Here is a 27712-nt window from a genome sequence, read left to right on the forward strand (position 1 = left end):
TAATCAAGTTGCCTGTACTTTGCATGGCAAAACAATGTGAACAATTTAAAAGGGTGAGGTAGGTGAAGGGTTAATTTAAGACACATAGCAAGCTGGTGCAACAGGAAGCAGTTGAAAACTACTTCACATTCAGTGGCAACAAAACGACATTTAATGAGGATTCTAGAGCTCTGCCACTTGAGCTCAGCAGAACGGGCAGGATAACATAATCTGTTGGACTTCCAAATATTCTTGTGTCACAAACCACAGAGGGTGGTGAGTATAATATTCTTCATATTTTAAGCTAATAACCAAACATCCCCTGTATAATACCCGTTGAAAATGTGCTGAAAGTTTTGAGATCCAGAAAATGTAAAATAGAAGTTATAAGGCAATAAAAGTTTTATGTGCATTGCAATATTTTATTACCTCTTTAAAAAAAAAAGAAAATAGATATACATCTATGTGTGTACAAAAACAAAACAATATTGTTGTATTTGTACTTGTAGGAAAGTCTGTTTTTGTGTTTTGAGTGGGTATTCTCCGGCAGCGGTGTTTCACAGTCACTGGCACATTCTGCCCGTTTCATAGCTGCTTACTGAAACCTGTTGCACAACTTGAGCACCTCAAAATGAGCCTGGCTTCCCCATTTTATTCGGTGTTGATCTGACTGGAAGCAATTGAGGTTCCTACAGGTTCAGTAGAAACCAGGTAATGAGGATTTTAGAGCACATTAACGCAGCAGATCGGGCAAGGCACAAAGTACAGAGGCCGGTAGGTGCATTATTCTTCATACCTTAGGCTAATAACCGAACATCCACTATATAATAGTTTTTGAAAATTTTCAAATCATGAAAATATAAATAGAAATTTAATGGCCATATTATTAAAAGTTGTATATGCAATGCATTATTTATTTTTGAAAGGAAATAGATACACTACTATATGTCTGCCCACACTGAGAATTTCTGCTTATTTGTCTCTTGAATTAATCTTTACAAAGCAAGAGCTGATTCGGAAATATCGCCCAAAATTTCAGTCAGTATTTAATCTTGACATCACAAAGGTCTGATTGAATCGACCGTTAAATATATGGGGAAGACAGGAAATCTGCTGCCATATCTTGTGGGTTTAAGAACAGATTTCGGCCAGATGGGAGAGATTACCTCTGTTTGATATTCATACTGAAATCATAAACATGTTCTTTGTATGCACATTTAGCATTTTGACACAAATAGCAATGAGAGGGAATCTATAACCCGAGTGAAAGAAGGGTGAAGGAGCAATATATAGAGCCTTCATGAACTGGACGCATGCTGAAAAAGGGCTCCCAACTACTGTTCACCCTGAATGTACAGAAGCGATGGTCTTTCTCCCTGCTGTAATTCGATCTTTGTGCACTATATGCAAAAATTGGTGTAGTAAGAAAGAGGTGTTTTTAGATGGATGCTTAGATAATGAAACATTCATAAAATGTGAAGGGCATCATAGGTTGCTATCAAAAATACAATGATATTTTAGAACAGCAGAGTTACACTCTATTGCTGCCATGTTTCCACCACTTCGTGACTTTGCCATTTGAGTCCATTATGAATGGGTTTAACATTAGGAATACATTGGTCATTAAACGATAATTCTCATTCGCAACGTTGAGTTGTAGATTTTTCTGTCCAATTAGATCCCATTAACAGGAAAAGGATGGACGCTAAACTCTCAGACACTTGTAAAATTGTCAGTGGTTTGGAAATTAACACAAATCATTTACTTGTAATAATGAAAGTTAAGTGAATGCGCCAAGCAGCTGTTGCACACTTAAATGATAGAATCAGCACCGAGGGATGTTCCAGTATTAGATGCCTTGAGTCATCCAACTGCCGTCCCCCTTTGCATGAATAAAATAAATAATTTGAAGAAGAAACGTTATTGAGCTGGTTTTTCGGCTTTGCTCATTTCGGGCAGGTAACGGCGACGCAGCGGTAAAGTTTGCGTCTCAGTCAGCAAAGCTCGTCAGCTGGGCCCTGAGTGGGGCAAAGCACTAAGGGAGGTGTTCACCTCTCTTGGGGCACTAGGCCAGCTGAGCAAGCGAAAATCCCGAGCTCAACAGCCGGCCTCGGAGCGCTGTAAGAGAGGGCTGGGGGGCAAAAAAACCTGAAAAAACCTCACCAAAAACACTCCCAATAAATACCTCACGCCACCACAACATAAATCTAAAAAAAAATAAAATAAAAACCAATCACACTTACCTGAGGTGGACATTACTTCCCTCACTGCAGCCGCTACAGCTCGGGCCACCCGCGTTCACAGGCGGTCCCAGCAGGGGGCGCTCCACCGAGCGCTAAGGATCAGGCGGCAGCCAAAAATCAAGCCGGTGTTGCAACCAGGGGCGTTGCACACCGGCTCGCCTCTTCCGGCTGGTAATGCTCCGCCCCCCCCCCCCCCCCCCCCGCCAAAACAGGCACCGAAAGTCCCAGGGGGCACTGGAAGCTGGCTGTCCGCCATTGCCGCCGCTCTGGGGCGCTAACAGGGACGGCAGAAGCCCGAAAAGCCAGCCCATTTAATATACTAAATCTCACTTAAGAGCATCCCTGTACATAAAGGGTGAGAAATTTGCCTTCGGGTGATGATGCAAAACAACGCCTGTTATCGTCATTATTCCAGTTAATGGATCTGACTGTCAGGCACTGCGTGTAACAGGCAGCCGATCCAATACCACCTGTTTTGCGCCAACGCCCGAAACGAATTTCTCAGCTCAAGTCTTTCAGGCTGATTAGACACTGTTTATTTGATTCATACCACATACAGGAACGCTTTCGGCCCAATCAGCGATCCGGGTGCAAATTGCGCTCAAAACTGCGCTAGTCTTAAGAAGCGTTTTTTTTTGCTCAAGTTTCCATTCAAACACATTTGCAGATCGGCGAACATAAAATCTTCCCTGGACCAGCGTAATCGGGCAGTGTTTTAGAGCGTAATTTTAAAAAAAATGCATGAATATATTCCTTGAGTGTGGCAACCTGGTGCAGTTTATTAATACAGCTGAAAATGGGTTTATCACCAAAAATACACATTTTTACTCAGAGTGTCCAGTCCACCACCTGTGAGTAACCTGATTGTAAATAGCTGAGTTAAAAAAAAAACGATAAAGAACCATTTGCTAGTTACATTGGTGTACAGTGGTCAGTTTCTTAGTAAATTAAAAACAAATTAAAATCTTTTCCCACATTACAACAGTGACAACACTCCAAAAGCACTTCATTGGCTGTAAAGCACTTTGAGACGTCTGGTGAAAGGCGCTATATAAATGCAAGTCTTTCTTTCAAAACGTGTCTATTAGTGTTCTTGCACCTAATAAAAGCCTAATAAAAGCTTAATTTTAAGGCCTGAAAATGGGCGCAATTAGCAGAAACTCGCAATGGTGATTAATTTGATCGGAGGCGTGGCCAGATCTGTGGGCGGGGCCGGCTTCCAGCAGATGTTTTTTTAAACGCGTGCAAAAGATCACAGAAACTTGACTTTCGCTGGACGTAATTTGCGCTTAAACTTCCTCGAACTTTTGCGCTGGTTTGGCCGATTTTGGGTGAATTGCACTGAAAAAAGCAGCACCACCTAGTGGAAACTCCAAGCCCTGTAGTATAACTTGGTCACAAATCATATTTAGCAAGACCACTTTTTGGAGGCCATCTCATGGTGCTTTGCTTTGATGTAGGCTGCAGTTTACCGAACTGAGGGGCTTTCAACCTCTCATCATTTTTTAACTAATGGCAGAATTGGACCAGTGTTTTGAGGAGAGAGTGAGGTAGAGCCAGCAGTATAACTGAGGTTTGCCAGCTCTGCTACTCCCCAGGAGCCTGCCTACTGGTTTCAAACCTGCATTTGTAACAAAACTGATAAGATCAAAGTCTCCAATTTCTTTTCCACACCTCTAAATTTCAATAATCAAAATCAGCAACAGAAGAGTTTTCATCCGTAACAGTTGATAAGACGCAGTGTTGCTTACACTGAGGAGTCTGGGTTGTTTTTGTGATTTTGTGGCAGTTTCTGTCTCACATGGCAGACATTACTCACGACAGTCTTGATATAACATAGATAATAATTTAACAAACACTCTAATAAAGTTGTCAGACCACAGAGAACAAAGGAATCAAAAATCACACAAAGCTTGCAAAACTGCATAAAGGTAACAGCAATAATGTTGCTGAATTTTCCAACAATGTTATAAGTGTTGTATTATGACAGGAGTTGTCAAATGCTACCAGCCAGCAAGCTGGATTTACATTACTAAATTGTATCAACTGAGCAAATACACCTGAAACATTCACATTTATTGATATGAAAACAATGTACACAAAGCATATGTCATCTCTGGGGCCAATTTTCCCCTCATTGATTAGAAATGTGGTCAAAACTGGGCCCTGAACCAGTTTGATGAACCAGATTCAGAAGTTACGGATAAGCAGTTTCACAGGAGAAAATGGTTTGTTATTTCAAAATGCCTTTGCAAAGGAACAATTCCACTCACTATTGAATTGGTGAGTGTTTGTAGAAACGCAGATAAAGTTGTAATTTAACACTTTTGATCAGTTAACATTAGCTGGAAACATTTCTGACTCTGCTGAGGTGCTAACCAATTCAGGCTTTATTCTCAATTCTACGTTAAGATCACGAATGGCACAACTATCACCTGCTCTTTACAACTTGTACAGATTCATTTACGTGACCTAATTTTTTAAATTTCAAAATGTTCTTGCGTCAGAGACCAGTAAAGTCGCTGTGATTGTCACGGAAGGCTTTTGCTTGACTTTTCAAGTCTTGTGTTTGATGTATCTTCACAATCGCACCTGAAATCTGACCGGATGCGAGATTATTTTTGATCACAGAAACATTATTTCAAACTGAAATATATATAGTACAATGTTTGGATGAAAATGTGTGCTCAGCAAGACAAATGGTGTGAATGGAACACTTTTCAACTTTTAGAATTTAACGTCAGTATCAAACACTCCAAGGTCAATGATAGCATGGGCTCTTCTCTTCGTAGGCAGTGCCTCGGAGTCGAGGATGACTTGCTTCCATACTAAAATGAGTTCTCAGGTGACTGATGAGACCAATGTGGGATCGACAGTCTCTGTCACAGGTGGGGCAGACGGTGGTCGGAGGGACGGGTGGATGGGGTGCTTGGGTTGTTGTACACTCCTTCCGCTGTTTGTACTTGGCTTCCGCGTGCTCCCGGTGAAGAGACTCGAGGTGTTCGGCGCCTTCCCGGATGCTTCTCCTCCACTTTGAGCGGTCTTAGGCCAGGGACTCCCAAGAGTCGGTGGAGATGTTACATTTTTTCAAGGAGGTTTTGAGAGTGTCCTTGAAGCGTTTTCTCTGCCCTCCTGGGGCTTGCCTACCGTGGTGTAGCTCGGAGTAGAGTGCTTGTTTCGGGAGTCTAGTATCGGGCATGCGGACAATGTAGCATGAGCTAGAGGCACAACGGAGCCTTCTCTGCTCCGTTCCAACAATGGCACAACCTCAGAGGAGTATCCCCAATGTAGGACGCTTTCATTTCCCATACCAGAGATTCAGGTGACCTCTGTCAGTGAGACTGGCATGGTGCTCCATCAACCATAAATGGGACAGATGCTCCACCAACGTTGCTTCTGTCATGTATCCTACACGTTTACTGCTTGTACTATTACAAGGTGTGCCACCAGAGGGCACTGCAGTGGGAGACTTGTAGGTTACCTGTACATGTGTGCCAGGCCGAGTATAAAAGGCAGGCCAGCATGTGTGATGCTCACTCTGGAGTTACATTAAATGGATTTAAGGTCACTGCAGTTCAAGTCCAACACATTGTCTTGTGGAGTCATTATCAGAGCATCTAAGGACATAATAATTGGCGACGAGATTATAGACCTTCAAAATGGCTAACTTTGGTACGTTGTAGCAGTTCGCCGATGGTGATGATTGGGACGCCTTTGTGGAGAGGCTCGACCATTTCTTCACAGCAAATGACCTGGCAGGAGACAATCTGGCCGCACTGGCTGATAAGCGCAGAGCTATCCTGCGAACCAGTTGTGGGCCCACCGTCTATGACCTCGTCAGGGACTTGCTGGCACCAACGAAGACAACGACCAAGACGTACGAGGAGCTTGTAATGCTGATCCAAGAACAACTCAAAGCCCACAGTGAGAATCCCTCACAGCCAGACACCAGTTTTATATCCACCGACGGCCCGAAGGCCAGGAAATCACAAAATATGTTGCAGACCTCAGGAGGCTGGCGGCACTGTGTGATTTCGGCGACCACCTCACCGAAGCGCTGCGGGATATCTTTGTCATTGGAATCGGCCATGAGGGCCTTCTTCATAAGCTACTGTCTGCGGATACCACAGTCACACTGCAGAAGGCCATCACCATGAGCCAGGCATTCATGACCTCGACCTGCGGCTCTAGGCGGATGACTCATCCTCAAGACTCAAACCCAGCAAGTACTGTACACAGAATGGTGCCTTTTAGAGGCTGGACTGTAGAACGTGAATCTCCTCAGGGGAGAGAGAACAGGCCCTGAGTCCCTTAACTCAGAGTCCGCCAAGTGGGGCTAATCGAGTAGCACCATGCTGGCATGGCGGTGGGAATCACAGGGCTCACCAGTGCCGCTTTAAAGACTATGTGTGTAAAGGCTGCAGCACAAAGGGCCATCTCCAGCGAACGTGTAAAATAAATATGACTCACTGTGTTGATGAAGAGTCTGCAGATGGCCATGAATCCAGCGTGAATTATGAAGCGATAGTCAGAGAGGCAGCTCAGCCCCACGATGAGGTATATAGCATGTTTACCTGCACCACCGAGTGTTCCCCGTTGAGGATGGAAGTCGAGATAAATGGCGTTCCAGTCTTCATGGAAGAGGACACGGGGGCGAGCCAGTCAGTAATGAATCAAGAAGTCTTTGGGAGGCTATGGGACAATTAGGCTGAACGACCCAAGTTGGTCCCGGTTCAGGCAAAGCTGCGCACCTACACTAATGAACTTATCCCAGTCGTTGGTAGTGTGGATGTAAATATACTCCATGATGGCGCGGTGCACAAGCTACCACTGTGGACTGTTGCAGGTGATGGACCAATGCTACTTGGAAGAAGGTGGATGGAGAAGATCCAGTGGAGCTGGGAAGATTTCATCCCTCCAGCGATCGATGTTCTCCGCGCTCAGAGGCAAAGCAAGCCCCCACCTGAGGTTGGATCCGGCACCAGAGAGCACAGCACAGCACCCGAGGTACAGACCACTCAGCACGACTGCGTGGAGATGATCCAGCTGAGACAACCCGAACGCACCTTCCAGGCTCAATGGCAGGACTCCGGAGGAAGAAAATCAGATCCAAAGGCGACTTCCCAGCCTCGGTGTTTTGAACCCCGGGAGAAGAGGATCACAGCAGTTGACATCATGGATGGAGGAAAGATGGCACCCAAACCACGAGGTGAGGCGCTGAAGAAAAAGATGGCGGCGGCCGGACCACGAGATGCAGCGCTGATGGAGCAACACGTGGCACCAAACGGAGAAGAGGATTGAGGTAAAGATAGCAAGGCTCTCTTAAAGGAGGCCAGTAACCCACCACTTAAAGGGATAGTTCCACATTCTCAATCAATGCAAGAGCAACTGTGAGTTAAATGTGAAGTGTGTAATTGATGATCAGAGTTTCATACATGTAATAAGCAAAGAAAAGTCGTGCGATTGCGATCGGAGCTCCAGTTTATCTACAATGAGTGATGAAATGTTGTGCGATGTAGGATTTCAACTGCATTCAGTTAATGTAGCAAGCAAACACCCATCGGGAGCACCCAGGTTCAGCGAGCTACCCAGTGCTGTAGTCTGCGTCCCTGGGACCAGAGTGATGCACCACCGAGTGTGGCCACAAGCAGTTAATATAGACAAGCTGCAGAGCAAGCGATTTCAGGAGGGCAACGGCACCGATATCGATACCCTGCCCCTGATCGGCTCCACCTCTTGGGCACCCGATGACACCAACCGCCACGAGCCTGAAAGAGCAAACTGCACTAAGGCTCAGCTCCCAGATCGCCACCAAGGTCACACCCGGGGACAAAGGGTCACCCACAATGGTTCTCCCAATTGGGACTGGGACCAGCCAGGATCCCAAACCAAATAAAGTCCAGGCAAGCGAGTCAGCAGCTCCCTGTACACTGCTAGACGACTGCTCCTCAGGGAGCAGCAGCGACCCGGGGCACAAGGAGAGGACAGGGAGGTCACAGGCATCTGTGAACCTGCCTGACACTAGGAGCAATAGCAAAGGCCCCGAGAGAAGCAACTTGAGCCAACCAGGCTCCCACTGCCAGCACTGGGCTCCGCGCCACCACCAGACTATCTGGCACTAGTTTGGCCTCACGCACCAGTGCTGACCCCAGCACTGATTCCAAATATGTATCAAGAATGTATCTCACCAGTCAACCGTACTTGCCTCACAGCTGTACCACAAATGTAATGCTGTAAATGCAATTTTGTTTTCTGGACTTGAATGTATATGAATGTAATGAGCCACCGGCATAATCTATATGTGGGGGGAGAATGGAGTGGTCATGGACGCACAAACAGAAACCACCAGCATCTCTACTGCCAACGAAACACCACCTACTCACCCAAGATGGAAACAACCCTCCAAGTGTCAACCAGATAGAGCTAAGCCCAGAGCACAGTCAATGCATGAAGGCGATTTGCACTAAGGACTTGGGGGAGAGTGATGTCATATATCGAGACATGTTTACTGCTTGTACTACTACATATGATGTGCCACCAGAGGGCACTACTATGGGAAACTTGTACACCAGCTGTATGGTCACTAAGGTGTGCCACCAGAGGGCACTACAGTGGGAGACTTGTAGGTTACCTGTTCAGGTGTGCCTTGTATAAAAGGCAGGCCACCATGTGTGATCCTCACTCTGGAGTTACATTAAATGGACTAAGGTCACTACAGTTCAACTGCAACACATTGTCTCGTGGAGTCATTGTCAGAGCATCTGAAGATGTAACAGCTTCAAACAGAACTCTTAGAGAGGAAGCATTTTCCCACATGAGTCAGAGCTGGATTTAAGCAGTTTTCTAACCCAATCCAATAACCAGTTCCTTATTTTGCTATTCCTGAAATATTTGCAGGTGAAGACACCAGGCAAAGAGCCGGGTTTAAGTAATGCGTCAATCAAACATAAGAAAGAACAGTTTACAAGCATAAGAATGTTTTACATTACATAGAGAGGTAATGCTCGGTACGTGATACAAACTCCCAAATAACACTGAGCTTCCCAACCAAAGTCTGTGATTGGCTGTGAGATCTAATGTACAAACTATTTACCACCGGTGTGAATATTTGAGACCTTAAATGTGCTTCTTTACCCCAATTTTGTCCCTTTACTTCTGTCATGTATCTTACATTATTATATATAACTGTATCCGAATATGCTATACATGACTGTAATAAGATATGACCTGTAACCACCAGCATACCTTACCACCAGGGGTGCACTTGCAAGAGACAGGTATTTAAGGGCAGGTCTCAGGCAAGTGCAGCATTCCAGAGCTGTGAAATAAAGGTGCAGGTCCAGAGTGACCTTGACTTCACTACAAACCTCGTGTGAATCTGTACTGAGGGGACAGGACTTTACAGTGGCGACGGGTTACGGGATTACAGAATCCACAGAATAGCGAACAACGGATCAGATGAAAAGTACAATGCGGGAGACAATTGGGAGGACTTTATAGAAAGGCTCCAGCAAAGCTTTGTAACCAAAGACTGGTTAGGCGACGATAAGGCAGACAAGAGAAGAGCCCATCTCTTTACCAGCTGTGGCTCGAAAACATACGCTTTAATGAAGGATCTGTTGGCACCCGAGAAAACAGCAAGCAAGTCGTTTGAAGAATTGAGCACACTGGTAAGAGACCACCTGAAGCCAGCGAGCAGCCTACACATGGCCAGACACAAGTTCTACAACTACAGACGCTGTGTGGGCCAGAGCATACCCGACTTCGTGGTGGAACTTCGGAGGTTGGCTAGTTTATGTGAGTTCTCTATGAACTGAGGAGAGAAATGCTGAGACTTTTTCATTGAAGGAATAGGCCACGCAGGCATATTCCGAAAGCTCCTAGAGACCAAGAACCTGACCTTAGAGGCAGCAGCACTGGTTGCACAGACATTCTTGGCAGGGGAAGAAGAAACGAGGTTGATTTACAATGCAGGTATGACAACTAACGAAATATTGGAACAAGAAGTTCACAGCACTAAACAAGCTACTACCCCCACACACAGACAAAACCGGGAGAACAGGTTCTCGACAGCAGGCAGAAGCCGTCAAGGGCCACAGGAATGGCCGTTCACACCTCATCAACCCACAATGCGAGCAATCAACCACAAACTGAGAGAAGCTCAAGAGAGATCAGCCAAACGCAGCTCATTCTTTGGGAACACTTTGAACAATGGAACAGGTCTGTGCTGGAGGTGTGGGGGTGGGCACTCGGCAAGGGGATGTCGATTTCAGCAGGCTGTTTGCAGAAATTGTGAATATACAGGACATTTGGCCCGCATGTGCAAGAAAACGGCAACTTGGCTGGTATACGAATCGGATGGGTCGGAAAGCGGACTAGAAGACGGTGGGGACAGTACCCGGGACATCGATGTACAGCGGGTCAACACGATCAATGGCCGCTGCTCCTAGAACAGGACGCCTCCTATAATGATGAGGGTCCTACTCAACGGGTTATATGTCAACATGGAGCTGGATACGGGAGCGAGTCAATCTCTCATGGGCGCTCAACAATTTGAACAACTGTGGCCGCATAAAAGAGACAGACCAAAACTCACAAGGGTTGACACCACACTAAGGACCTATTCCAAAGAAATCGTACCAGTCCTCGGCAGCGCCATGCTCTCTGTCACACACAAAGGGACAGTGAACCGACTTCCCCTGTGGATTGTCCCCAGAGACCCCCCAACACTGCTGGGGAGAAGCTGGCTGGCAAAACTAAACTGGAAATGGGATGATGTCCATGCCATGTCATTAGAGGAACGGACCTCCTGCTCAACAGTTATAAAGTGATTTGAACATCTCTTTCAGCCAGGTGTGGGCACTTTCAAAGGGGCCAAAGTCAAAATCTACATCACACAGGATGCTAGACTGGTCCATCATAAGGCCAGAGCTGTACCCGATGTGATGAGGGAAAAGATTGAACATGAACTAGACAGGCTTCTGCGGGAAGGCATTATATCACCTGTGGAATTTAGCGACTGGGTAAGTCCCATTGTCCCAGTCATGAAGCCTGATGGATCCGTACGAATCTGTGGGGACTACAAATCTACCATAAACAGAGTCTCCCGACAGGACCAGTACTCGCTGCCCAGAACGGAGGACTTATTTGCCACATTGGCTAGAGGTAAACTTTTCTCAAAATTAGACCTCACATCTGCGTATATTACGCAAGAATTGACCGAGGAATCCAAGCTACTCACCACCATCATCACACATCGAGGCCTTTTCATGTACAATCGATGCCCATTCGGCATCAGGTCAGCAGCTGCCATATTCCAGCGCAACATGGAGAGTCTGCTCAAGTCCATCCCGGGGACGGTTGTATTTCAAGACGACATACTTATCACGGGCAGGGACACCGACTCCCATCTCCGTAATTTGGAGAAAGTAGGTTGGATCGGGTAGGCCTACGAGTCAAGAAATCCAAGTGCCTGTTTCTTGCACCTGAGGTTGAATTTTTGGGCAGAAGGATTGCCGCTGATGGAATCCGCCCAACAGAGTCCAAAACAGAAGCAATTCGCCTGGCCCCGGAATGTCTCAGAACTGCGCGCCTTTCTCGGGCTACTCAATTACTTTGGGAACTTTATGCAGAACTTAAGCACGCTGCTGGAGCCTCTCCACGTGCTACTCAGGAAGGGGTGCGATTGGTTTTAGGGAGACGCCCAGGAACGCGCCTTAAATAAGGCACGCAACCTTCTGTGTTCCAACAGTGTTTTGACTTTCTTTGACCCAGGTAAAAAGCTAGTTCTCACATACGATGCGTCAGCGTATGGGGTCGGGTGCATTTTGCAACATGTCAACAGTGCGGGCAAATTACAACCCATAGCTTATGCCTCCAGGTCACTTTTGCGGGCGGAGCGCGGGTACGGAATGGTCGAGAAGGAGGCACTTGCGTGCGTGTACGGTGTCAAAAAGATGCACCAATACCTTTTCAGGGCCAAGTTCGCGTTAGAAACTGACCACAAGTCCCTCACGTCCCTTCTATCCGAGAGCAAGACAATAAACGGCAACGCCTCGGCGCGAATTCAATGGTGGGCACTCATGCTGGCGTCCTACGACTATACCATAAGGCACAGACCAGGCACAGACAACTCTGCCGACGCGCTCAGCAGGCTACCCCTGGCGACCACGGAAGGGTCTGACGAACAGGACTGTGAGATAGTCATGGCAATCAATGCCTTTGAGTCCACAGGTTCGCCCATGATGGCTCGCCAAATCAGAGCCTGGACGGCCAGCGACCCCACGTTATCCTTAGTAAAAAGATGTGTCCTAACCGGTGACTGGGCAGCGGCTCGCGATGCCTGCCCCGAGGAATTAAAACCCTTTCACAGGCGCATGCATGAGCTATCACTACAAGCAGACTGCCTGATGTGGGGCAGCCGAGTAGTCATGCCTCTGAGAGGCAGAGAGGCATTTGTCCGGGAGCTCCACCGCGAGCACCCGGGGATCATTCTCATGAAGGCCATAGCCACATCCCACGTCTGGTGGCCTGGTATTGACACGGACCTGGAGCTCTGCGTCCGAAGGTGCACCATTTGTGCCCAACTCAGCAATGCCCCCAGGGAGGCTCCACTGAGCTCCTGGCCCTGGCCTACCAAACCGTGGTTGCGGGTGCACGTAGACTATGCGGGCCCATTCATGGGCAAAATGTTCCTCGTATTTGTAGATGCATTTTCAAAGTGGATCGAATGTACCATTTTAAACTCGAGCACAACCTCCACCACTGTGGAGAGCTTCGCAACCATGTTTGCAACGCACGGAATCCCTGACATATTGGTCAGTGACAATGGTCCGCGCTTCACCAGCGCACAATTCCAAGACTTTATAATTGACCACGGCATAAATCACGTCAAGATGGCACCGTTCAAGCCGGCCTCCAATGGCCAGGCGGAGAGAGCAGTGCAAATCATTAAACAAGGCATGCTTAAAATCCAAGATCCCATGCTGCAGGATCGCCTGTCGCAACTGCTGCTGGCATACAGATCTCGTCCGCACTCATTGACTGGGATCCCCCCCCGCGCAATTGTTGATGAAAAGGACTTTAAAAACAAGGCTCTCATTAATTCTCCCAGACATGCACGAAATCGTTGAGGCAAAGCGCCGTAAGCTGACTGAGTACCATGACAGAAATTTGAGGGGGAGATGGAATGAGATAGGGGACAAAGTGTTTGTACTAAACTATGGCAGGGGTCCCAAATGGCTTGCAGGGACAGTAACGGGCAAGGAAGGAAACAGGCTACTGGTGGTACAAATGGACAATGGCAAAACCTGCTGGAGGCATGTAGACCAAGTCAAAAGCAGATTTACCAACAACACTGCGAAACCAGAGGCAGACTACAATGTGGAGCTCGCACCACACCTGGTGGACAGACAGAGGGAACAACCTGAGGAAAGGGCAATCCCAATAGACAGCCCAGGCGAGTCAACAACAATCACACCAATCGAAACAGACAGCCCAGATGAGATACCAGCAACCACACTCAAAGAAAAACAGACACCAAGGCAAAGAACTGAACCACAACTCAGACGCTCCACGCGAGAGTGTAGACCACCTGAGAGACTGAACCTATAAAGACAATAAGACCTTGGGGGAGGGTGATGTCATGTATCTTACATTATTATATATAACTGTATCCTAACATGCTATACATGACTTTAATAAGATATGACCTGTAACCACCAGCATACCTTACCACCAGGGGTGCACTTGCAAGAGACAGGTATATAATGACAGGTCTCAGGCAAGTGCTGCATTCCAGAGCTGTGAAATAAAGGTGCAGGTCCAGAGTGACCTTGACTTCACTACATGCCTCGTATGTATCTGTACTGAGGGGACAGGACTTTACAACTTCCTTCCCTCCTTGGTGACAAGCTGGGGTAAGGTTCTATGAGCGCTGGAGGCTACTTATATCTAATGCAAGTGCCCATTCTTCATGCCTGAGTTTAGACAATGAGTGTTGACAAACTATTGAACCCTGGGAGATTCTACCCACCCACACACACACACACACACACACACACACACACACATGCTTACAGGCGTCACTAGATAGTCATTTGAACTGGGAACCCTGGCTGATAGTTTTTCTCCTCCCTAGCCTGGGCCAATTGTAGAATTCCAGCCGAGGTCAGGAACAGCACAAAAAGCAATTCAGTAATGAATACTGAAGTGAAGCTGAAGGTATAAGCCGCCCTGCCCCAGGGCCTGGTTCTAAATTGCATGGAGGCTCCAACCAGATATTAAGGGGAGCTGATAGAATAGACAGAGAGAAACTATTTCTGCTGGTTGGGGAGTCAAGGACTGGGGTTATTGCCTAAAAATTAGAGGTCGACTATTCTCTAGGAAAATAACCACCTCCTGACGTCTCACCTAGATGTAGCCTTAAACCACTTAAATGTGTGCCCCCTTGTCCTGCCTAACCTATTTAATTGAAATAAACGATCAGCTGGAACACCGTCTATTTCGCTTCATTATCTTATAAACCTCAATCATATCCCCCCTAAGTCTACGCTGCTCTACGGTAAAGAGTCCCAACTATTTTAACCTATCTTGATAACTAAGATGCTTTAGACTTGGAATTAGTCTAGTGGCCCTCTTCTGCAGCCTTTCCAGAGCCTCAATATCACTCGCGATGTGAGGAGACCAAAACTGGGCACGGTATTCCAAGTGCGGCCTGACTAAAGTCTTGTACAAGGACAAAACAGTACGCCTCATCTTATACTCAATTGTCCTATAGATACACCCCAACATCCTATTTGCTCCAGCTATCGCTGCATGGCATTACTCGTGTACCTTTAAGGATGTATGCACTAGAATGCCCAATCTCTTTCTATCTCCACCATCTTTAATGCCTTTCCCTGGAGGGTGTATGAATGTTGAGCATTTGCCCTGCCCACATGTACAACACTGCACTTATCTAAGTTATACATCATTGTCCAGTCTTGAGCCCAGTCTCCCAACACACACCTCTTCTGCTGATTCCTCTGGCATCAGTGTTTTATCTGAGAAAAGGATCAGCACCTGAGGGACATAACGCAATGGGGAATTTTTTTTTTCCCTCCCTTCCTCTCCTGAAGATGCTGACTCTGGTTCGGGCACAGTTACGTGGACATCTTAGTACCTTCTAATTGTAATAATCCGACTGTGGCCAAAGTTCAAAACAACTTACTCAACTAACTGGCTTCGGCTCTGCTGGTCTGTATGGTTTAGTAATGCACCTTTACCCATTGGACAATTTATTATGTCTGAAGTCAATGGACAAGAAAATCGGACGGGGTGCAAGATGGGCTTCCAATTTGCAACCACCGTTTTTGTGTTACTGTCCAAGACCAATGTCACCCCTACTCTTTCAACTTATTCTGAAGTTTATAGAATCGGAATAATAGCTACAATTGGCATGTAATCACCACAGTGTCATCTTTTCATCTCCCACACACAAACACAACCTCTCTGTTTTTAAAAAAAAACCCTCAATATAAGTTTTATGTGAATAAAGCTTTTGAAATTTGCCCTCCAGTGCTTCTTTAAATAACCTTGACAAACTGCGAGAAGCTGAAGAAAAATATTCCATGCTGGGAAATTCAGTACGCTGCACGTGTTCAGGCTGAGCAATCAAAACTCAACTCTCAGCCATTCGCAGCAAAAATATCGTCCAATCCTAGCCCTCTGCAAGAGGCTGAGGCCTTCAAAGTGAAAACTTAATGAAGGCATTTAAAGATATTTTAAAAAAATCAATTAATACATTTAAATGTGTTATTGTGAAATATGTATTTTTTATTTTGTTTAAGTCCTTATTTTTGGACAATAAAACCTTCACTTTCTGGAGTAACAAACTGGCGAATGAACATTTTCTGAAAGCATTTTGAGTGAATTGTGGGGGAAAGAAAATATAGCGTCACTCAGTGACAGATTGTGTAATTCGAGGATGTTGAGTTTACATCGATAGCTCGATTATAAATGGAACTAATAATGCAAAACATTATTGGAGAATATGATGAAAAGAATTGACAACAGGAGATAAGGTTTTAAGTTGGGGATACAAATAGACATAAGCTTTTTAATAGTATATAGATATGTGTGTGTTATACTATTTATAGTGTCTTATTTCTAAACATATACACATAGCTAATATATAACACAGTTAATTGATAATATCTTATGATAAACAAGGAGACTCTTGTAGGTTATTCTTACTTGGGAGATTCAGTAGGTTGATTTGATATACAATGCTGGCCTGCTTCAATTGGGAGCAACAGTAATTTTTCATGTTCCACAGCTCCCTGTTGCCTTTAAGCTTTAGCTTTGACCTAGTTTCTCAGCCATCCATTTCACATTGGTCAGAGATTTCCTGCAACTAATAAATCCCCTCACAGGGCACAATATTTCACTGATTTTCATTTCGAAAATTTTTCCCCTATACCTTTTAAAAGCTATGTGATATGATTTCTGGAACACATCATTTTTTATTTGAAAAATTCTTGCATTAAATAATCAAGTTCTTGCTCCTCAAAATGATGCTTTGCACTTCAGTGTATTTTCTCTGTGACTTTCCTCATGATAGTGCCAGTGGAAATATCATCTGATGAAGCTCCGATGGCTTGTCTCCTAGTTAAACTGTGCAATTTGCATAATGTTAATGCAAATTCAATCTAGTAAAACCTAATTTTTAAAAATAAACATATATTAGTACTTGGGCAGTAAATAAACCCATGGTCTATTGTAGCATCCCCAATTACCGTACTGAATAGTAGTCCCATTCTAAATTACTGCTGTTAAATTGCTCTAATTTACAGTCAATCGTTTTGAAGATTTTTAGTATACGGTGATGAATCCTGTCATGAATTACAGTAGACTTTGCACTAGGCGCTATCTGGGAGTCAGACAAAGGCGCCTGTTAGCCATGCCAACTATTACCAGCACTAAGTTTCGGATCTTGTTTAAATGTTAATATTCTTCAGTGAATTCATCAAACATGGGGAGAGACTGTAAGTTTTACAAAAATAGTTGAGCCCAAGTTTTTAGAGTGGTGTAAATTTGCCTATCAGACATCAGTCTGCCACATGCTACTTGTGGTACTGTGGTTATACACTTCCATACAGATGCACATTTTACAGTGTAGTTTGTATAAAAGAATACACATCATCAACAGGCATATATTGACTCTAGATTGTTGTAACAAAACAAATTGGAGTATGTGTGCATCTATTTGTACTGTTCTCTTTGTTGCATTCTTTCTCCATGAAACTCTTATCATTCCAACCGAAACAGTTCAAAATAAAAATGACTGGTGTTGGGGAGTAAGCTTGATATGTATGAACTCGCAAAGGACAGAAGCTTATATTCAAGAAATATCTTGACTGATTGAAGAGGCAAATTAGAAGCAAAACATATTAGAAAGAGGCAAGGAGAGTATATCTAGAAAGCCTTCAGATTTTATGGTCATTTGTTTTATTGTGGAAAGTATCAATGAATTCAGACGACCTAGAATTAGAACTGGTGCAATAGGCTGCGTGGTGGGGATACCATGATGACTTTATAAAGCTGCTATGTTATTTGATCACATTTTCTCTTTCAGTCTTTCAATACATAGGGTTACATGGGATATACGGCACAGAAACAGGCCATGCGGCCCAACCAGTCCATGCCAGCGTTTATGCTCCACTCGATCCTCCTCCCATCTTTCCTCATCTAAATCTATCAGCACAACCCTCTATTCCCTTCTCCCTCATATGCTTATCTAGCCTCCCCTTAAATGCATCGATACTATTCGCCTCAACCACTCCCTGTGGCAGCGAGTTCCACATTCTCACCACTCTCTGGGTAAAGAAGTTTCTTCTGAATTCCCTATTGGATTTCTTGGTGATGATCTTATACTGATGGCCTCTAGTTATGCTCTTCCCCACAAGTGGGAACATTCTCTCTGTATCCAATCTATCAAAACCTTTCATCATTTTAAAGACCTCTATTAGATCACCCCTCAGCCTTCTTTTGTCATGAGAAAAGAGACTCAGCCTGTTTATCCTTTCCTGATATGTATACCCTCACATTTCTGGTATACCAGGGAAAGATCAAATGTAAACTTGAGATTTAAGGAGCAGCAACATGAAAAACAAGGTTATATTTTGACACTTGACGTCTGTAATTTTTTCCTGTCCAGAAGTTTACTGATTTTTCCAGAGGTCAAATTACACATCAATATTTCTGAAAAGGGCACAGGGTTAGAACTGTGCTTTCACCTCTAGGACATGCCTTGGATGGCTGGGATGAAGGTCCCTCAAGTCTGTCCTAATTTTAAAATAACACGAGCAATCTGAACCTAGTTCCTTTTGAGTGTGAAGCATCTGCCCTAAATTGGTAGTCTCACTCAGCCACAATGTGAATAGGCCACATTAGTAAAGCAGGTGCTGGCATTTTCAGATTGGAAATTGAGGCATATTGTCAGCACAAAGCAGATGGAACTCGATTGCACGTGGGACCTGTGCTAAAGCTGGTCTAGAGGCACTCGCTGCTGCCTGTGTGTGGAAATGTTCTAACCGCCAGCATTGACATCTCTTACCTAAACGAACACAAATAGTTCCCCAACAAAATCCAGAGTTTCTGAAAAGGAGGAACAAAATATTTAAGGCCATTAAATCTTACACGACGGCTATGATGGCCTTTAAACTTGAATTATTTTGGAAGGATGTTACAAATTTTGTTTGAAGAGCTTAAAGTTCTTTTTCATATTTGTATAGATTCTTCACTAAAACATTTACATTTAGCAATACTACAGAAACTAGTTTTGAAAACCATAACCAAGATCCTGCTGACTATCCCTCATTGTGGTTCTCAGAGATGGTTTCCTGTTTACAAGTCTCTGAGACTGACATAGACGTTGACTGCCACATCTTCTGGGCATAATAAGTTCCTCTTCTTAAAAACTGAAAGTCAGTAGAAATTCAACATTAAAATTTACAATTATTTGTTAATACTAACAAAAGATGATCTGTGTACAGACTCACATTGGAACTTTTCCAAAGCTGATTGTATTGTTTCCAGTTTATAAATTCGTGCAGCAGTGAAACTATTAGTAAATCAAAGTTCTTCACTATGCTTCCAGAGTAAGAATGCAAGTCTTTATCACTGAGTTTAAGAATTTTTACCCTGGGATAGTACCTAGCTTTTAACACTGTGGCAGGAAGCATAACCCAGCTAAGTGGGTCACGGAGGAGGGGGTAGGAATTCAGTTGTGTTCGGTAAAGTTGGCATATTATAAACCACAGTGCTCTTGAAAATTTTGCACCGGCAGCACTTTCTTTCAAACCCGACTGGATGTTTTTGCTGTCTTGATGAAGTCAAACCTTTGAATTGTTTGGTTAACAGAAATCTGGTCTGTCAACATCAGGAAGAGAAAAATAGGTAAATGTTCCGAAGGATGTTTCACCCAAATGTTAATCTATCTTTTTCTTTCAGGTGCTAATTGATTGATACTATATTTCCAATGTTTTCTGCCTTTGTTTGATTATACCGGCAATACTTTGTACCGCTCACACTAACCCTCCTCCTTGTCTAATCATATTAACTAATAACACACAAGGCTAAACACTTGGGTCTTTTAGCCAATAAGAACATAAGAAATAGGAACAGGAGTAGGCCATATGGCCCCTTGAGCCTGCTCCGCCATTCAATAAGATCATGGCTGATCTGATCATAGACTCAGCTCCACTTCCCCACCCGCTCCCCATAGCCCTTTATCCCCTTATCGTTTAAGAAACTGTCTATTTCTGTCTTAAATTTATTCAATGTCCCAGCTTCCACAGCTCTCTGAGGCAGTAAATTCCACAGATTTACAACCCTCTGAGAGAAGAAATTCCTCCTCATCTCAGTTCTACATGGGCGGCCCCTTATTCTAAGATCATGCCCTCTAGTTCTAGTCTCCCCCCATCAGTGGAAACATCCTCTCTGCATCCACCTTGTCAAGCCCCCTCATAATCTTATACGTTTCGATAGATCACTTCTCATTCTTCTGAATTCCAATGAGTAGAGGCCCAACCTACTCAACCTTTCCTCATAAATCAACCCCCTCATCTCCGGAATCAACCCAGTGAACCTTCTCTGAACTGCCTCCAAAGCAAATATATCCTTTCTTAAATATGGTAACCAAAACCAAAAATGTTCATATAGAAATTCTGCTAATGTGTTGTCAAACATTGAAATCTTTATTTTCAACACTCTTGTTGATTTGTGTACACCTTTGGAAGTGGCTTAATGAGTTGCAGTAAATGGTGAAACATAACAGTACCCAGCGAAATGGTGATGAGTGTGAAAGGAATGGCTTGGGCATTGTAGGGATGATTTATGGTGCTGGTGTGAGGTGGTGCATCATGTGGCAGCCAGGGTGTACAGCATCAAGTGAAGTAAATGTGGCCATGGTAAGGCCATCCCTGGCCTCCCGGGCAGCAATGTGATCGGGTGCTGAAACATAGAAACATAGAAACATAGAAAATAGGTGCAGGAGTAGGCCATTCGGCCCTTCTAGCCTGCACCGCCATTCAATGAGTTCATGGCTGAACATGCAACTTCAGTACCCCATTCCTGCTTTCTCACCGTACCCCTTGATCCCCCTAGTAGTAAGGACTTCATCTAACTCCTTTTTGAATATATTTAGTGAATTGGCCTCAACAACTTTCTGTGGTAGAGAATTCCACAGGTTCACCACTCTCTGGGTGAAGAAATTCTTCCTCATCTCAGTCCTAAATGGCTTACCCCTTATCCTTAGACTGTGTACCCTGGTTCTGGACTTCCCCAACATTGGGAACATTCTTCCTGCATCTAACCTGTCTAACCCCGTCAGAATTTTAAACGTTTCTATGAGGTCACCTCTCATTCTTCTGAACTCCAGTGAATACAAGCCCAGTTGATCCAGTCTTTCTTGATAGGTCAGTCCCGCCATCCCGGGAATCAGTCTGGTGAACCTTTGCTGCACTCCCTCAATAACAAGAATGTCCTTCCTCAGGTTAGGCGACCAAAACTGTACACAATACTCCAGGTGTGGCCTCACCAAGGCCCTGTACAACTGTAGCAACACCTCCCTGCCCCTGTACTCAAATCCCCTCACTATGAAGGCCAACATGCCATTTGCTTTCTTAACCGCCTGCTGTATCTGCATGCCAACCTTCAATGACTGATGTACCATGACACCCAGGTCTCTTTGCACCTCCCCTTTTCCTAATCTGTCCTGTGTCCTGGGTGGCATCAGGTGATTGCGGAGAAGGTTGGTGCTGTTGTTGGTGATGATGGTGTGCCTAGAGATGTTGGTGTTGGGGCTGATCGTGGTGGGATTCTGAGGACCAAGGTGAGATTTATTCAAGGGCATTGATGCTGAATAGATGGCAGGTGAGGTTGAGATGACAGAAACGATCTGTCAATGGTGAGAGAGGTTGCTCCAAGGAGGTGACAATGAATAGAGAGTTCACTGCAAACACTTCAAACCTCCATAAAGCTGAAATGTGTAGTATTCTGGCACTTTCATCACTGGGATTTCATTGCTTCAATGTATGTATGTAAAAGGTGGCTTGTGCGGTGCTAGGTAGTATGTAAAACAATCAGATAGAGTTTAGTTTTCATTTATTTTATATCAGTGTCACATCTATTGCCAACTCAGTAATGTACAAAATCAAATTGCCCATTGCAAAGTGGAGGAATGCCCATTTTGTTACCTGCAATTGACAAGCTGCTAATAAAATTATGGGATGCGCAGCTTTGAAACCTGTGATTTTCCAGAATGTAATTTAGTTAGTGGGTCCTTAATTACAGCTCTATCATTTTTGTTAAAATAATCGATTTCATCACATTTACAGGCAGTTTTCCAATATTGTGTTGTTTTCAACTTGAAATTTCCACCTGATTACATCTGAAGGAGTGACAATAAAAGGGATACGTTTTCACCAAATCTCATCATCATCATCATAGGCAGCCCCTCGAAATCGAGGAAGACTTGCTTCCACTCTAAAAGTGAGTTCTCAGGTTACTACAGTCCAATATGGGAATTACAGTCTCTGTCACAGGTGGGACAGATTGTGGTTGAGGGAAAGGGTGGGTGGGGAGTCTGGTTTGCCGCACGCTCTTTCCGCTGTCTGCGCTTGATTTCTGCACACTCTCAGTGACGAGATTCGAGATGCTCAATGCCCTCCCGGATGCTCTTCCTCCACTTAGGGCAGTCTTGGGCGAGGGACTCCCAGGTGTCAGTGGGGATGTTGCACTTTATCAGGGAGGCTCTGAAGGTGTCCTTGAAATGTTTCCTCTGCCCACCTGGGGCTCGCTTGCCGTGTAGGAGTTCCGAGTAGAGCGCTTGCTTTGGGAGTCTTGTGTTGGGCATGTGGACGATGTGACCCGCCCAACGGAGCTGGTCGAACGAGGTCAGTGCTTCAATGCTGGGAATGTTGGCCTGAGCGAGAACACTGACGTTGGTGCGTCTATCCTCCCAGTGGATTTGCAGGATCTTGCGCAGCCAGCGCTGGTGGTACTTCTCCAGCACTTTGAGGACCTCAAATCTGGCACCAAGCTTATGGTCTACAGGGCAGTAGTGATACCTGCCTCCTATATGGCTCAGAGACATGGACATGTACAGTAGACACCAAATCTCATATGATAATTGTGTTTACTTATATATGTGTTGAATAGAGACTTTGGAGATAGCATGCAATATGCGTGTACTGTACCACCCTTACTCTGCATTATAAAGACAGAAGTGAAAAAATGCAGTTGAAATTATTTGTTTAAAATATTGGATGAACAAATTACAGGGCTATGGGGAAAGAGCAGGGGGGTGGGGCTAACTGGATTGCTCTTTGAAAGAGCCAGTGCAGAATCGATGGACCGAATGGCCTCTTTCTGTGCTGTATTGTTGTATGATTGTATGATGTGCACAATTTCTAGAAAAACATGTGTAAACATTATTCATTTTCTTTTAGCTCAATGGCGGCAGAACTCAACGCCCTCATGGCTAACGTCTCCCAGGAAATGACCTGCAACCTGACTGCTGGCCGGTTGGAGAAGATGGTTCTTCCAGTCTTGTACACGTCCATTATTTGCGTGGGCCTGCCAGCCAACTTCATGGCTTTGTGGATGCTGCTGCAGCAAAACCGAAAGCACGGTATCCTCCTGTACCTGATGAACCTCGCTATGGCTGATCTCATCAGTTGCCTGACGCTCCCCTTCAGGGCGACATTGCTGCTCATGGGAGACCACTGGAAGGAGAGCTCGCCCACATGCACCATAGTGATGATCATCATTAATTTCAGTTTCTACTACACCGTCAGCTGCAGCACCATTTTCCTTGCGTTCATCAGCATCAGCCGATATGCAATGATCGTGAAGCCCAACAGCAGGCAGCTGAACAAGTTCTACGATACGAGTTTTGCACAGCACGCCTGTGCTGCCACCTGGATAATCACAACTATCCCCATTCTTTCACTGAACTTAAACTACTTCTTCAAAGAAGTGAACTTGATCGACGATGTGCGGGATTCAGTGTGTTATAACGTTCAGTTGCAATACGGCAAAAAAGTGTCAGCCAATGCGTTTGTTACAGTTGCCGTAATATTCTTGATTATTTTAGTGCTGTTTGCATTTTCTTATGCATCGATAGCACTGCACCTGTGCACAGTGAGGCGAAAAAGCATAAGTCAGCGCAACCGAGTGATCCATTTTCGAGCACAGATGATCATAATCGCTGCCATGACTGGATTCATCGTCTGCCATTTGCCTTATCACGTCTATCAGATTGTAACCGGGGTGCAGAGATTAAGCAATGACAACTGCCAGTGGCTTCTGGAAACTCATCATGTGAAGCTGATATCACTGTGGTTTGTCTCACTGAGCAGTTGCCTGAATCCTATTCTGTATTTTCTACTCTCAAAGTCCTTTGTGGAGAGCCGATCAAAGAGATAGGTTGGCATTTGATATCACACCTCTGTACGCACAGGCCCACAGCAAAAAAACAAAACCTACAGTTCTTTGGTGGCGTGGGGTGGCTCACAGGCTTATCCATTTGTAGCAATGTGCCGATATAGTTAATCATCATTGTAAGGTACATCACCAAACTCCAGAATGTGTCCCGACTGATCTGGTCATTGGCACAATAATTACATCAGATACACGGCACAAGAACAGGCCATTCGGCCCAACCTGTCCATACTGGTGTTTATGCTCAACTTGAACCTCTGCCTGTCCTTTTCCAACTAACTCTATCAGCATGACCCTCTATTCCCTTCTCCCTCATATGCTTATCTCATCATCATCATAGACAGTCCCTTGGAATCAAGGAAGACTTGCTTCGACTCCCAAAGTGAGTCCTTTGGTGGGTGAACAGTCCAATACGAGAGCCACAGACCCTGACACAGGCGGGACAGACATTCATCAGGGGAAAGGGAGTGGGGAGTGGGACTGATTTGCCGCACACTCCTTCCGCTGCCTGCACCTGACCTCTTCACGCTCGCGGCGTTGAGATCTGAAGAGTTCAATGCCTTCCCAGATGCACTTTCTCCACCTAGGGTGGTCTTCGGCCAGGGTCTCCCAGGTGTCGGTGGTGATGTCACACTTTACCAGGGAGGCTTTGAGGGTGTCCTTGTAACGTTTCCGCTGCCCACCTTTGGCTTGTTTGCCATATGCTTATCTAACTCCCCTTAAATACATCATCATCATCAGAGGCAGTCCCTCGAACCGAGGATGACTTGCTTCTACGTCAAAAAGTTCACAGGTATTTCAATGATGGACCTAATATTCCGGCTCCCGAACTAAATCCTGAAGGGTGGAAGATGCCTGTGCATGGAATGTTTAATGTGGGGTGGCTGTTGCACACCAGCCACCACATGGGCTCGACAGAGCTAGGCCTTTATCCAGTAGCAACCACTCCCTGTGACAGCGAGTTCCACATTCTCACCACTCTCTGGATAAAGAAGTTTCTCCTGAATTCCCGATTTAATTTATTGGTGACTATCTTATATTGATGGCCATTAGTTTTGCTCTTCCCCACAAGTGAAAACTTGCGTCTACTCCATAGAAACCTTTCATGATTGCAAAGGCCTCTATTAGGCCACTGTGTCATCAATCAAAGGTCCTCGGATAAATGATTGATATTTAGGCAAAATCTAAGGAAGGAATCTGAACAAACTAGTCAATTAGGGAGCTATTTTCTAAGGATATTACCGAGGGACTGCACTCCCTTGTTGTTTTAGCAGAAATATTAGGGACCATTAACATGGAATGGTCTTTTCGTTTCACCAATTGTCAGTGATCTGTGCTGAATGTTGCTAAGCTGTAACATGCTTGCAAACCAAAAAGAGATAACATAATTATATCCCATCCAGCTTAAACCGAAGAAACAACATAACTTGATCCAAATGTTTCAAAGTAGAAAGTTAACTATTTCCAGACTGGAGGGATAGTACTTTAAGGGGTCAATATCGCCAAGAAAAATTGTACACTCATAAACTGTTGGTGCCAGATTCAGCATCCAAGAGATGGGAGGTAAGAAGTTGAAGTCATCACTCATGTACTGTTACCTTTAGCACGTTCTCTCTCCAGGTCCAATATCATTGAAGCCTTCTGGACCTGCAATTAATTGCAATCTTCTAAACACATTAATAAAGTCTATTGAGATCCCCAAATCTTTGGAGTATCATCCTTTATATCGATCGTGACCAAGTGCTGGAGGAACTTATCAGAAGTTGCTGCCCTTTCAGAATTTTGGCACTAAAAGTTGGGTTTCGGGATCCATGGGCATGATGTCATTGGGCACATTGATCCATACTACCTCACACAAGGCTGTTACACATGGACAGCCACGAATGCAATGTACGGGTACATGCACCTCTGGGTCGACTAAGACCAGGGAGAATTCTACTTGGTGCAGGTCAGAATCAGGAAGAAGTCAGTTTTTATCTATCTACCAATCAGGAAAAATCCAAGAATCTTGTTAGTTGAGATTAGTAAAAAATTATTTTGAAGGTTTCCAACCATAAGGATTTATTTTGGCATGAGAAAACAGATACACAGAAATGGTGACCCCCATCTAGAGTGAAATAGTAAGTTGATTTTCCTCAACTAGCTGAACAATATATACACTTCTCCACATATTCATGGGCGGAAAGTCACAATAAACTATCATTGCATGTGTCTATTTACCATGGTGATATTATGTTTTCTTATCTCTTTCACTGAATGATAAAAAAAGTGCTTTGATAGACAGGCTAATGTTAAAACACATCCAAATCAATAGAAATTAACAGTCATCAGTCTTGCCACCACAAGCAAAACAAGTTCAGACCCTTACCTTGTCTATGCCCTCCCCAGCCCACTGATTTAGTATGTTAACATGGTGTGCTTATTCTTGCAAGACAACAGGCTACTGTTGGTACTAGGAAAATGTTATGTGAAGAATACATCTGTGATGGATAGGGAAATTCTTCACATTTCAAACCATAAGAGTTTAATATCTGTTTGTGAGATGTGGCTGATCACAGGCAGTTGAGCTGAAATATGCATTTAGTCACCGGATGATAGCCACGACCTTTCATAACTTCATCAGGAGATAAAGCATTATTCATGTGCAAATAGGTTTTGAGGCTAAGCGAGTAGAAACGACACAGACTGTTTGTTTTGTCCTCAAAATAACAAATTTAATACACTTGTGTCAGGTTCAAGATACAATTACTTTAATTTGAAAAGCTTTGTTCAATTATGGAAGATATATTTTTAATGTCTTGAGTTGAACTTCAAAGGGTACAAGATCAATCTTTCTGAGCTCATTGACATAAAGGCTGGAAAGTCCATGTTGGTAAATGAAACGTTATGTACAGATTTTATTGCAGAAGCTGCTCCAGATTTAGTGTTATTAAGACGATTAGTAAAGTGTGGCATTTTTATCACTATTGTTGTTGAAGAGGTGTCATTTAAAAGTTCTGTAATCAAGTAAAATCTTCTGTATTGATTTTCTGCATTTAATAAACCTGATTCGTAGTTTATAGCCAAAATCATATGGTCTATTGTAGTGCGTTTATTCTTCCACTATTTAAAGACTGGAAGAGCACAGGGGGTTCTTGACAATTCAGTGAGCAAATTTACATCTCTCCTGCCTCCCACCCTATCACAGACATTCACTTTTGTTCTTTCCTCCCTTCCCCCTTTCACGGCCCCCACACTTCCTTAACAATCTGTTACATTTCAAACTTTTCCAGTTCTGACAAGGAGTCACAGAACTGAAACGTTAACTCTGTTTATCTCCACAGATGCTGCCTGACCCGCTGAGATTTCCAGCATTTTCTGTTTTTATTACAGTAACAAGGGTTCTATTGACATCTGGGCAATGCTGTATCATTAGATATTGACGTATAAGGGTTCACCCTTGTTCATAGAGAGCGAAGAGTCACACTTGGGAGTGCTTCAGAGCATGAGGATCATCGGGACAA

General features: G+C 44.4%; 1 protein-coding gene across 2 annotated transcripts; it reads left to right on the forward strand.

Moving 5' to 3' along the window:
• The first annotated feature begins 234 nt into the window (after window positions 1–234).
• Window positions 235–27186, forward strand: LOC139232913 (probable G-protein coupled receptor 82). 2 transcript variants are annotated; one of them, XR_011588099.1, is made up of 2 exons: window positions 235–255; window positions 22103–22190. XR_011588099.1 is itself a non-coding variant. In XM_070863408.1 (2 exons), the coding sequence occupies exon 2, from the start codon at window positions 23220–23222 to the stop codon at window positions 24192–24194; it is 975 nt and encodes a 324-aa protein (XP_070719509.1). In that variant the 5' UTR covers window positions 241–255; window positions 23216–23219; the 3' UTR covers window positions 24195–27186. The 2 variants fall into 2 exon arrangements, 1 of the variants encoding a protein (XP_070719509.1); XM_070863408.1 differs by lacking the exon at window positions 22103–22190 and adding an exon at window positions 23216–27186 and having other exon boundaries at window positions 241–255.
• Window positions 27187–27712: the final 526 nt, after the last annotated feature.

Source organism: Pristiophorus japonicus, chromosome 20, assembly GCF_044704955.1.
Source record: "Pristiophorus japonicus isolate sPriJap1 chromosome 20, sPriJap1.hap1, whole genome shotgun sequence".
Taxonomy (NCBI): Eukaryota; Metazoa; Chordata; class Chondrichthyes; family Pristiophoridae; genus Pristiophorus; species Pristiophorus japonicus.